Raw genomic sequence first — 13,118 nt, 5'->3', positions numbered from 1 at the left:
GCGTTTACTTGTTCGCTGGATAATTGCATGTGTTTTCAGCTATGCCTTGTTTTTCGGATTAGTTGTTGTTGCTTTACTGGATTGTTTCGACTCTTAACTTTTGCATCATCCCACTCATAACAGAGGTGTGGCTTGCAGTGTCATTCATGCATTAATTACATCAGAAAAGATGACGTGAATAACTAAATGAAGAGTTAACACAACTTTCTGCTTTCTGGACAGCTTCAATTTATATCTAGTGGTAGGTCATTTTCAACCGCCTCCTTTTGTTGACAGCCAGGTGAGCGGAATGTCAACATGAGCTACTTCACATGATAGAATCAATCAATTAATCAATCAATCAATGTTTATTTATATAGCCCTAAATCACAAGTGTCTCAAAGGGCTGCACAAGCCACAACGACATCCTTGGTTCAGAGCCCACATCAGGACAAGGAAAAACAACCTAGTGGGATGACAATGAGAAACCTTGGAGAGGACCGCAGATGTGGGTGACCCACCCATCCTCCCACCCCCTCTCTAGGGCAGACCGGTGCAATGGACGTCGTGAATAAAACAAGACAGTCGCAGAATGTAAGTGTCTGTGTCAATGTGTTTATTACTTCATAGCCGACAGAAGGCAGTGTTATTCGATACCGTTGATCATAATATTTTATTAGAGCGTATCAAAACACGTATTGGTATGTCAGACTTAGCCTTGTCGTGGTTTAACTCTTATCTTACTGACAGGATGCAGTGCGTTTCCCATAATAATGTGACCTCGGACTATGTTAAGGTAACATGCGGAGTTCCTCAGAGTTCGGTTCTTGGCCCTGCCGCTAGGTGACATCATACGCAAATACGGTGTTAGCTTTCATTGTTATGCTGATGACACCCAACTCTACATGCCCCTAAAGCTGACCAACACGCCGGACTGTAGTCAGCTGGAGGCGTGTCTTAATGAAATTAAACAATGGATGTCCGCTAACTTCTTGCAACTCAACGCCAAGAAAACGGAAATGCTGATTATCGGCCCTGCTAAACACCGACATTTATTTAATAATACCACCTTCACATTTGACAACCAAACAATTACACAAGGCGACTCAGTAAAGAATCTTGGTATTATCTTCGACCCAACTCTCTCGTTTGAGTCACACATTAAGAGTGTTACTAAAACGGCCTTCTTTCATCTCGTAATATCGCTAAAATTCGTTCTATTTTATCCACTAGCGACGCTGAGATCATTATTCATGCGTTCGTTACGTCTCGTCTCGATTACTGTAACATATTATTTTCGGGTCTCCCTATGTCTAGCATTAAAAGATTACAATTGGTGCAAAATGCGGCTGCTAGACTTTTGACAAGAACAAGAAAGTTTGATCATATTACGCCTATACTGGCTCACCTGCACTGGCTTCCTGTGCACTTAAGATGTGACTTTAAGGTTTTACTACTTACGTATAAAATACTACACGGTCTAGCTCCAGACTATCTTGTCGATTGTATTGTACCATATGTCCCGGCAAGAAATCTGCGTTCAAAGAACTCCGGCTTATTAGTGATTCCCAGAGCCCAAAAAAAGTCTGCGGGCTATAGAGCGTTTTCTATTCGGGCTCCAGTACTATGGAATGCCCTCCCGGTAACAATTAGAGATGCTACCTCAGTAGAAGCATTTAAGTCCCATCTTAAAACTCATTTGTATACTCTAGCCTTTAAATAGACCCCCTTTTTAGACCAGTTGATCTGCCGTTTCTTTTCTTTTCTCCTCTGCTCCCCTCTCCCTTGTGGAGGGGGCGGGGGGCACAGGTCCGGTGGCCATGAATGAAGTGCTGGCTGTCCAGAGTCGGGACCCAGGGTGGACCGCTCGCCTGTGCATCGGTTGGGAACATCTCTGCGCTGCTGACTTGTCTCCGCTCGGGATGGTGTCCTGCTGGCCCCACTATGGACTGGACTCTTACTATTATGTTGAATCCACTATGGACTGGACTCTCACAATATTATGTCAGACCCACTCGACATCCATTGCATTCGGTCTCCCCTAGAGGGGAGGGGGGGTTACCCACATACGCGGTCCTCTCCAAGGTTTCTCATAGTCATTCACATCGACGTCCCACTGGGGTGAGTTTTTCCTTGCCCTTATGTGGGCTCTGTACCGAGGATGTCGTTGTGGCTTGTGCAGCCCTTTGAGACACTTGTGATTTAGGGCTATATAAATAAACATTGATTGACTGATTGATTGATTGATATTATTTTGAAACCTCCAAAGCCCAACTTATTTTTTAAACGTGTTAAATATTTACACACCCCCACTAAAAGTTGTTTTTGTTTGATTGGCAACACTAAATTGACCTTAGTGTGTGAATGTGAGTATGAATGTTGTCTGTCTGCGTTGGCCCTGTGATGATGTGGCGACTTGTAACCCGAATACAGCTGAGATAGGCTCCAGCACCCCCCGCGACCCCGAAAGGGACAAGCGGTAGAAAATGGATGGATAGATATCTGCACTGCAACCACATAATTTCCCCATTGTGAGGTAAATAAATTATATCCTATCCTATTAATTTAACACCAAAAAGAAGCACTAATATCTACATTTTTTGGTCTTTTACCTGTGTTAGTATCAGCACTGGTGCCATTATGGAACCTGGAACATACTTAAAGATCAAAATATGCAGGGGGCATTTTGATATTTTTACATTTCATAAGTAAACACAAAAAATAACTCAAGTAAATATTTGTCAACAAAAAACAACCTACATGTCACTCTGTGTTATTAATATCACCATCCAAACTTTTGCTCCTTAAATTACGCCTTTTAACTCTTTTTCGTTCATTTAATTGTGTTGTGTTTTTATGTATTACTGTTTGGTTTTACAATGTGCCGGAGTACAATGAAAATGCACTTTGGACACCCCTGACCAACTGTCCACGCATGTTGGGTTATATATATATTTGTACATTAACAATGAATAAATAAATAAATAAATAAATATACAAAAACTGTGTTTTATATGTAGTTTGTAAAAGTGGGAGTGTAGTTATGAAAATATTCTAATGAACTGTGTAAGACTACGAAAACATGAACCAATATGTACCGTCCACCTTCGATGTTTTTCGAAAACATAGTTGGTCATTTTTAAAATAAAAATCAGTAATAACTTACATAACCGTGGGTGAAACAACTGTTAAAAGTGCTTAAAATGCTAATAATAAGACGAAGTATGGCGTGTTTACTCACCGAAACAAGCTAGCAAATAAAGCAGCAACACGACTTCCAGTGAGTAATTCCAATGGCACATTCGACACATTTTTGGTGTTAAAAAAAAAATCCACTTCTAGTAAATTCAAAATGTAAACAGAAATTTAACAAAAATACGTCAAAACTATACAAAATGTACATCCATTGTTGCGTTGGTCGTGACTCAAAGTCTCCGTTGCGTCGCAGAAGGAAGACTACCTGACAAACAGGTGTATCAGGAAGTGCAGCTGATGGATCTTCAAATAGTTAGGATATAAAATATATTTGTTTAAAGTCACATTATTACTAGATTTTATGTGTATAAAGACTAAACCTTGTCGTTTTTTAATCCATGTTTCTGTTTCACTATTAATGATATATTCTACGTGCTCGCTTTTGCTGGTATGTCAATAGTTAAAAATATACAGTATTAAAATCAACGAGCTAACATAAACTGGATATTTTTATTTCCTTATGGTTCAAATTAATTTAATATTTAGCGTATGGTTTGTATGTTCGGCATTTTGCAAGATTCTCCGCTGGAGGCCACTGTTGCAAAAGCTGGAATTGTATGGACATGACACTGAACAAGTGGGTCGATCCCGATGTCGATACCAATGATAGTTTTTAAATTTTCAACAACAAAAAAATTAAAATAAATATATATATATATATTTATTTATTTATTTATTTATTTATTATGTGTGTGTGTGTGTGTGTGTGTGCATATATATATATATATATATATATATATATATATATATATATATATATATATATATATATGTATGTGTGGGAAAAAAAATCACAAGACTATTTCATTTTTTTCCCCACACATACATATATTGCGCTCTACTACGGTATCGAGCACTATTTTTTGGATAACCTTATTAAGACATATATATATATATATATATATATATATATATATATATATATATATATATATATATATATATATATATATATTCATCCCAAGTGCAGGACTAATAGACTAAAAATTTCATTTGTCCCACACGCCATCAGACTGTACAACTCCGTTCTGGGGGTTAGGGGGGGTACTAGGATGGCAGGGGATGCAAAACAATAAAAAAATAAAATGTTTTAATTGCAATACATTTTCATAACATGGTCACTACTGCCTTGTTTCTCTTGTTATATTCTTATTTTTACTGTTAGATTTGTATTCTTATTGTTGCTTTTTATTTGTATTCTTATTGTTATATTTTATATTTTATTTGTATTCTTATTGTTATATTTTATTTTTATTCTTATTGTTATATTTTATATTTTATTTGTATTCTTATTGTTATATTTTATTTCCATTTATACCCACATTATTTACTTTTTACTTTTTAAATTCGTTCTCAATTCTGTACACTGCTGCTGGAGTTTTAATTTTCTTGAGGGAACTCTCCTGAAGGAATCAATAAAGTCTCTCTCTCTCTCCTCTCTCTCTCTCTCTCTCTCTCTCTCTCTCTCTCTCTCTCTCTCTCTCTCTCTCTCTATACATATATATATATTATTATATATTATTGCTATACAAACATACACACTCTCAAAAATAAAGGTAACAGTGTGTACCTAAAAGGGTACAATGGTATCTGAAATATAGGTAAAATCTTACAGGATAAAATTGACAATAAATCAAGGTAATATAAAAATGATGAATAAAAGTTGATAGAGATTATTGCAATAATCAAAGATGCTAATAATATAAAACAATATTATCATTGTTATTATTGTAAATAATAAAAAATGCCCCTAAATGCCTCACCTATGTATACTACTTTTGGTATGCCCTATTTAAAATACTACTAATAATAGTTATTGTATGTCATAGCTATATAAATGATAAATGATAAATGGGTTGTACTTGTATAGCGCTTTTCTACCTTCATGGTACTCAAAGCGCTTTGACACTACTTCCACATTTACCCATTCACACACACATTCACACACTGATGACTAAACACCTTTTTAATGCAGCGGATACTACTGCATATTTTGTATCACCTTGTACCCTTTTGTGGGAGTATACAAGTATACTTCTGGTCCCTTAAGGAACAACATTGTACTTTTGGGAGAACAGTCTTTTTAAAAATGTACTTATAGGTACTAGGGATGTAACAATATGTACATTTCGCATCACAGTGAAAGTGTGACCAAAATTGTTAGTTATATTGTTGAATGTGCTCAAAAAGTACTTACACACATCCTTTAACCAAGTTTTATGTTTAAAGCTTTAACATGTCTTTTATTCATGTGTACATTTTAGTTAGCTAGCTTTTTAGCTAGCTAGCGTAAAACGCTAGCTAGCGGTTTCACGATAATTACAGTTTAAAACAATAGAGAAGAATCAAACGGGATAAAAACTGTTATGAATACGAAAAGCGGTAGGATTACTTATTTGCAGACATGCTGTGACTAAAAATATGTGATGTATCATATCCTAATTGTATGCATCTTCGAAATAAACGGACACCAACCAACCAACTGGCAGGAATATTACCACGGTTTATTTGATCAGTAATTGTTACACGCTTAAAAATAATCTTATATCATACCTCTATTTTTGAGAGTGTAGAAAAAAATTGGGAAAAATAATTCCATACTGTTTTATTAGTACAGGTGTGCCATTGTGCACTTATTGTTTATTTTCACAAACAGTCCATTAGTGGTTTCAAAGTCTTTCAACATCATTTACGATCCCACTGAGATTCCAATCCGTCCCTTATCTCCCACGCTGGTCTCTTTAATACCAAACATCGGATGTCCTGATGGGACTCGCCTGCTATCCGTGTCTCCGATCTCCCGTCTTTACTACTGTAATTGTCTCCAATGGGTTGAAGTATTTGGGGTTTTAGCGTTTTTTTTTCTGGTTCTGCGGCACTTTATCAGTTCCCATGTCTGCGGTCATTTCTTTTGAAGTGTGTATATATGTCTCAATTTGGTGCGGATCATTAGTCGGTCGTGTTGTAAGAGGAGCTTTCCCTACTGTACTTTATGATTTAGCCGTGTTGCATACATTTAATGGTCATGAAATGATGCACATGTACAGTACAGGGGAGTACCTAGTATTTAAAACTCTTTGTAGGGTTCTATTTGCCTCCCCAGGAAATAAAATGTACCGTATTTTCCGGACAATAGGGCACATCGGATTATAAGGCGCACTGCTGATGAATGGTCTATTTTTGATCTTTTTTCATACATAAGGCGCATTAAAGGAGTCATATTATTTTAATTTTTTTCTAAATTGAAAACACTTCCTTGTGTTCTATATCAGTGTTTTTCAACCACTGTGCCGCGGCACACTAGTGTACTGTGAGATACAGTCTGGTGTGCCCTGGGAGATTATGTAATTTCACCTAATTGGGTTAAAAATATTTTTTGCAAACCGGTAATTATAATCCGCACATGTGCCGTTGTTGAGTGTCTGTGCTGTCTAGAGATCGGCAGAGTAACCGTGTAATACTTTTCCATATCAGTAGGTGGCAGCATGTAGCTAATTGCTTTGTAGATATCGGGAGGCAGCATGCAGGTAAAAAGGTATCTAACGCTTAAACCAAAAATAAACAAAAGGCGAGTGCCGCTAAGAAAAGGCATTGAAGCTTAGGGATGGCTATGCAGAACTGGCTGCAACATAAACAAAAACAGAATGCTGGACGACAGCAAAGACTTACAGCGTGTGGAGCAGCAGACGGCATCCACAAAGTACATCCGTACATGACATGACAGTCAACAACAAAATAGGAGCGCAAGACAAGAACTAAAACATTACACACAGGAAAACACCAAAAAACTCCAAATAAGGCACGACATGATGTGACAGGTCCTGACAGTACATCTACTTTGAGACAAAAGCTATAGTGATGCATGGTTGGTCATGGTTTGAATTCATATCCAAAAATAGCGAGAATGACTTAATATCGGCTGCTGAGTTTAATTTTTTTAATGTTTTTTGCTGGCGGTGTGCCTCTGGATTTTTTCAATGAAAATAATGTGCCTCGGCTCAGAAAAAGTTGAAAAACACTGGTTTATATAACATGTAATGGTGGTTCTTTGGTCAAAATGTTGCATAGATTATGTTTGACGGATCATCTTTGAGTCGCTTTCTGACAGTCGCTTCCGGATGCGCCGTTTTGTGGGCGGTCTTATTTACGTGGCTCACCTTCGGCAGCGTCTTCTCCCCGTCATCTTTGTTGCAGCGGTGTAGCGTGCAAGGACGGATGTAGAAGGAATGTCAAAAGCTGGAGCTAACTGTTTTAATGACATTCAGACTTTACTTAAATCAATAACGGAGCAGCGTCTCCTCATCCGGAAACAACAACGCCGGAAATGGGTCCCGTGAAAAACCGTCCGACCGGAACTCTCTAATAACGAAAGTTCCTTGGGTGAATAATGTAAACTCACTACACCGGTATGTTTTAGCGCTTTCATGGCGAGTTTACTGACAGATATAAGTAAGAACTTCACACTACTTAACATAAGAAATGGCAACAGCGGAGGATGAATGTCCCATAACAAGAAGATAGAGAAAAAGAAGAAGCTTATCGACTACGGCGTCGACACGGACTACAAATGCGGACAAGCACAATTTTTCAGGATTTATGCAGATCCCAAATACAGATCAGCAGGCACCAGAAGGTAAGAAAAGTTGCTTTTGCATAATATTGCGAAACAAAACGCCAGATAATGTCTTACCTTATACACAAACCATAATAATACTCGTATGTTGAAGCACATCGAGCGGTGCGACTTGATAGCTTACCAAAGTCGTACTAAAACATTTTGATAGATTTTTGAGCGCTGTGTATAATGTTCTATATTTTCAATGGAACATATAAAATGTTGGTTTGTTTACTTGAGTCATATTGCCATCATAGTGCAGTCTACACGTATCTCTTATGTTTGACTGCCATCTACTGGTCACACTTATCATTACACCATGTACCAAATAAAATTGCTTCGAGGTCAGTAAGATAAACCCGAATTATTCCGTACATTAGGCGCACCGGGTTTGATTTCATATTTAATAAAAACAATTTAAAAGTTTAATTTTAACGACCATAAACATCGGACACCTCGGTTTCCTTGGACATATCCTCGCTCATACATGCGGACTGGACGCTGGCCGAGAGTTGGTGGGTGGCCGAGGGTGGAGTCGGCTCCCTTAGTTGCTTTGTTGGGTCTGCTCCTGTCTCTGGCCATGCTCCTCGCACCCCAGCAGACGATGGCGTGGAACACCGCAGAGGCCATCACAGTGTATATGTTTTTGTTTTTTGTTTTTGTTGTTTTACTTTTGTGGCTGTGTGTAGAAGTGGCTGGTTGTATCAGCTCTACTCTTTTAAAGGCCTACTGAAACCCACTACTACCGACCACGCAGTCTGATAGTTTATATATCAATGATGAAATCTTATCATTGCAACACATGCCAATACGGCCGGGTTAGCTTACTAAAGTGCAATTTTAAATTTTGCGCGAAATATCCTGCTGAAAACGTCTCGGTATGATAACGCCTGCGCGTGACGTCACGGATTGTAGAGGACAATTTGGGACAGCATGGTGGCCAGCTTTTAAGTCGTCGGTTTTCATCGCAAAATTCCACAGATTTTGGACATCTGTGTTGGTGAATCTTTTGCAATTTGTTCAATGAACAATGGAGACAGCAAAGAAGAAAGCTGTAGGTGGGAAGCGGTGTAGTGCGGCCGGCTGCAGCAACACAAACACGGCCGGTGTTTCATTGTTTACATTCCCGAAAGATGACAGTCAAACTTTACCATTGGCCTGTGGAGAACTGGGACAACAGAGACTCTTACCAGGAGGACTTTGAGTTGGATGCGCAGACGCGGTACCGTGAGTACGCATGCAGCTGCGGCTTCCAAACATTTGATCGCTTGCCCGTACGTGCGTGCCGCTATGTGCATGTCACATACGTAACTTTGGGGACTTTGGGGAAATATATGTGCTGTATGAACTTTGGGGAGGTGAACGGTACTTTGGGCTGTGGGATTGAGTGTGTTGTGCAGGTGTTTGAGTTATATTGGCGGGTTATATGGACAGGAGGGGGGAGGTGTTTGTTATGCTGGATTAATTTGTGGCATATTAAATATAAGCCTGGTTGTGTTGTGGCTAATAGAGTATATATATGTCTTGTGTTTATTTACTTTTTTAGTCATTCCCAGCTGAATATCAGGTCCCACCCGCCTCTCACAGCATCTTCCCTATCTGAATCTCTCCCACTGCCCTCTAGTCCTTCACTCTCACCTTCCTCATCCACAAATCTTTCATCCTCGCTCAAATTAATGGGGAAATCGTCACTTTCACGGTCCGAATTGCTCTCGCTGCTGGTGGCCATGATTGTAAACAATGTGCAGATGTGAGGAGCTCCACAACCTGTGACGTCACACGCATATCGTCTGCTACTTCCGGTACAGGCAAGGCTTTTTTATCAGCGACCAAAGGTTGCGAACTTTATTGTTGATGTTCTCTACTAAATCCTCTCAGCAAAAATATGGCAATATCGCGAAATGATCAAGTATGACACATAGAATGGATCTGCTATCCCCGTTTAAATAAGAAAATCGCATTTCAGTAGGCCTTTAATGTCTTTAATGTCCTTTGTGTTGTTTGATGTTTCCCTCTTACACACACGTTTATGTGTGCTATGGCTATGAGGTTTTTTTCTTCCCTGGCCTCAGTCTGGACCCCCTCTCCAGGGGCCCAGGCTTAGACTGAATTTTTTTTTCTCACTCACCCCCCCAGCATTTACCTGTTTCTCACCTTTTCTGTAAGGGGCACCGGAAGTTGACAGACCCGTCAGCGATCCTGTTCTGTCTCCCTGTAATGTTTGTCTGCTCTTGAATGGGATTGTGCTGAAAATATTCATTTCCCCTCGGGGATAATTAAAGTATTTCTGATTTCTGATATAGTATAGTATAGTACAGGGGTCGGCAACCCAAAATGTTGAAAGAGCCATATTGGGCCAAAAATACAAAAACAAATCTGTCTGGAGCCGCAAAAAATTAAAAGCCATATTACATACAGATAGTGTGTCATGAGATATAAATTGAATTAAGAGGACTTAAAGGAAACTAAATGAGCTCAAATATAGCTACAAATGAGGCATAATGATGCAATATGTACATATAGCTAGCCTAAATAGCATGTTAGCATCGATTAGCTTGCAGTCATGCAGTGACCAAATTATATGTCTGATTAGCACTCCACACAAGTCGAAAACATCAACAAAACTCACCTCTGTGGAAAGTTTGGTGGACAAAATGAGACAGAAAAAGAAGTGGCATAAAACACGTCCTATAAAGTCGGAGAAAGTTATACAAGTAAACAAACTACGGTGAGTTCAAGGACCGCCAAAATTAGTAGGACAAAACGGCGCTCGCCAAATACTCGAATCAGTGAAGCATGTTTAATATAAACAGTGTGCTTTGTAACAATTAGGGAGGCTTGTGTCATGTTTGTCCTCCTACAGAAACCATATTAAAACAAAAAATAGTTTTTTTTCCCCCTCATCTTTTTCCATTTTTCATACATTTTTTAAAAAGCTCCAGAGAGCCACTAGGGCGGCGCTAAAGAGCCGCATGCGGCTCTAGAGCCGCGGGTTGCTGACCCCTGGTATAGTAGTATAGTATAGTTTAGTATAGTAGTAGTCCATAAGCATGGAAGTGGCTCCGTTCGGCGTCACTGCCTTTTGCCTTATTCCGCCGAGCGATATCGCGATAACACGGCTGGTTGCTGTGGAGGCGTCCAAGATCTAGTCCAACAGAGTCAGAACATCCCAGGTGTCCATGAAGGAAAGGAGAGGGGAGGGATTTTCACAGCGTCTTTTTCCTGCAATGGTCTTACTGGGTGTGTTTACAGCGTGACCTTGCCAATGCAGAGGGAGCCGAAGTGAGGATTGTTTTGGTTTGGGCGAACAAGTAAATGCTATGTAGCGATATGTTATGGTAATGTTAGGCTAAAAACTTTTAAGACCTAGGCTTGAACGATATTCTTGAGTCGAAGTTCCCACGCTGATATCGTTTTCTTTCCTTGAAAAAGGGACTACTACTACCATTCACAGTACTATGTAGGATATCAACCAATCTGCTCCTCTTCTGGAGAATAAATCTTTATGCTCCGTACACTCATCTTGTTATCTATTGTGTGTGAACACAGTGGCGCTCTGTGTGTCGGTTTCAGTTTCAGCCTTTTTTTCCACCCTTTCAGGGATTCTGTTTTCTGCCAGTGCAACTGACAACAAGAGACCTTCTCTTCAGTTGTCATCACTAGAGTGGACAAAGAACGGTGTTAGGGGGGAACAGGTACAGTATATAACCATCACTCTGGAAATGAAAACCGTTCGGGGTTTTTTTAGACGTTTTCTGATGAATGACCTCAACTCTGAGAGACATGATAGTAATGTTTCTCACAAACTAGTATGCACAGCAGCGCTGTTCAGCAGGCGGTCCAGGCGACCAACATTATTGCAGTAAATTCCTAAAAACACCAAGAGTGCTCCTGTTGTACAGCAGAACTTAGACCACTTGTGGGCGACATGGCTCGGTTGGTAGAGTGGCCAGCAACTTGAGGGTTCATGGCTCAATTTCCCCCCCTCTGCCATCCTAGTCATTTCCGTTGCGTCCTTGAGCAAGACACTATACCGGGGGTCAGCAACCCGCGCTTTAAGAAATACTATTATGTTGGATCCACTATGGACTGGACTCTCACAATATTATGTCAGACCCACTCGACATCCATTGCATTCGGTCTCCCCTAGAGGGTGGGGTTACCCACATATGCGGTCCTCTCCAAGGTTTCTCATAGTCATTCACATCGACGTCCCACTGGGGTGAGTTTTTCCTTGCCCTTATGTGGGCTCTGTACCGAGGATGTCGTTGTGGCTTGCGCAGCCCTTTGAGACACTTGTGATTTAGGGCTATATAAATAAACATTGATTGATTGAAAGACATGCACCTGGGGATAAGTTGATTGGCAACACTAAATTGGCCCTAGTGTGTGGATGTGAGTGTGAATGTTGTCTGTCTATCTGTGTTGGCCCTGCGATGAGGTGGCGACTTGTCCAGGGTGTACCCCGCCTTCCGCCCGATTGTAGCTGAGATAGGCTCCAGCGCCCCCCGCGACCCCAAATGGAATAAGCGGTAGAAAATGGATGGATGGATGGATGGATGGATGATTGACATTGAGTGTGAAAATAGAAAAAGATGAAGAAAAAAATATACTTTTTGTTTTAATATATTTTCTGTAGGAGAACAAACATGACACAAACCTTCCTAATTGTTATAAATCCCACTGTTTATGTTATACACGCTTCACTGATGAGAGCATTTGGTAAGCACCGTTTTGTCTTACTAATTTCAGCGGTCCTTGAACCCACCGTAGTTTGTTTACACGTACAACTTTCTCCGACGCTGCCACAGAAAGACGTGTTTTATGCCACTCCTTCTTTGTCTCATTTTGTCCACCAAACGTTTGGACACACACATCTATACCTTCGGCCGTTCTGAGCCAGTAATTTCCAGGAGTTATCTAATCCTGTGAGAAGCCTCCATTTTACTAATGATTTCCAATGTTTCCAAATACAATATTTCTGTCAATGAAGATTTGCGTCAGCCTTTGATAGTAGGTTTATATAGCTAATATAGACACTTACATCATGTGTTGCCTTCATTATAACACTTATATAAGACTTTTAAAGTCATTTTGATAGTAGGCTTATATAGCTAATATAGACACTTACATCATGTGTTGCCTTCATTATAACACTTATATAAGACTTTTAAAGTCATTTTGATAGTGGGCTAATATAGCTATTATAGACACTTACATAATGTGTTGCCTTCATTATAACACTTATATAAGACTTTTAAAGTCATTT

The 13,118-nt window shown here is 39.6% G+C and overlaps 1 protein-coding gene across 3 annotated transcripts in view; it reads right to left on the bottom strand.

Moving 5' to 3' along the window:
- Positions 1 to 10,549, bottom strand: part of mpzl3 (myelin protein zero-like 3) — a 45,359-nt gene extending 34,810 nt beyond the window's left edge. For 2 of the 3 annotated variants that reach the window (XM_061925605.1, XM_061925607.1), the window contains exon 1: positions 3,221 to 3,445. In XM_061925605.1, the coding sequence (XP_061781589.1) occupies positions 3,221 to 3,290 (70 nt within the window). In that variant the 5' untranslated portion in view covers positions 3,291 to 3,445. Of the gene's footprint in view, positions 1 to 3,220; positions 3,446 to 10,478 lie in introns of those variants that run through there. The other variant, XM_061925606.1, reaches the window with a different exon arrangement.
- Between the last annotated feature and the right edge of the window lie 2,569 nt (positions 10,550 to 13,118).

Source organism: Nerophis lumbriciformis, linkage group LG30 (genome assembly GCF_033978685.3).
Source record: "Nerophis lumbriciformis linkage group LG30, RoL_Nlum_v2.1, whole genome shotgun sequence".
Taxonomy (NCBI): domain Eukaryota; kingdom Metazoa; phylum Chordata; class Actinopteri; order Syngnathiformes; family Syngnathidae; genus Nerophis; species Nerophis lumbriciformis.
Note: the sequence above shows the minus strand (reverse complement) of the source record. Positions and strands in the feature narration are given on the sequence as shown.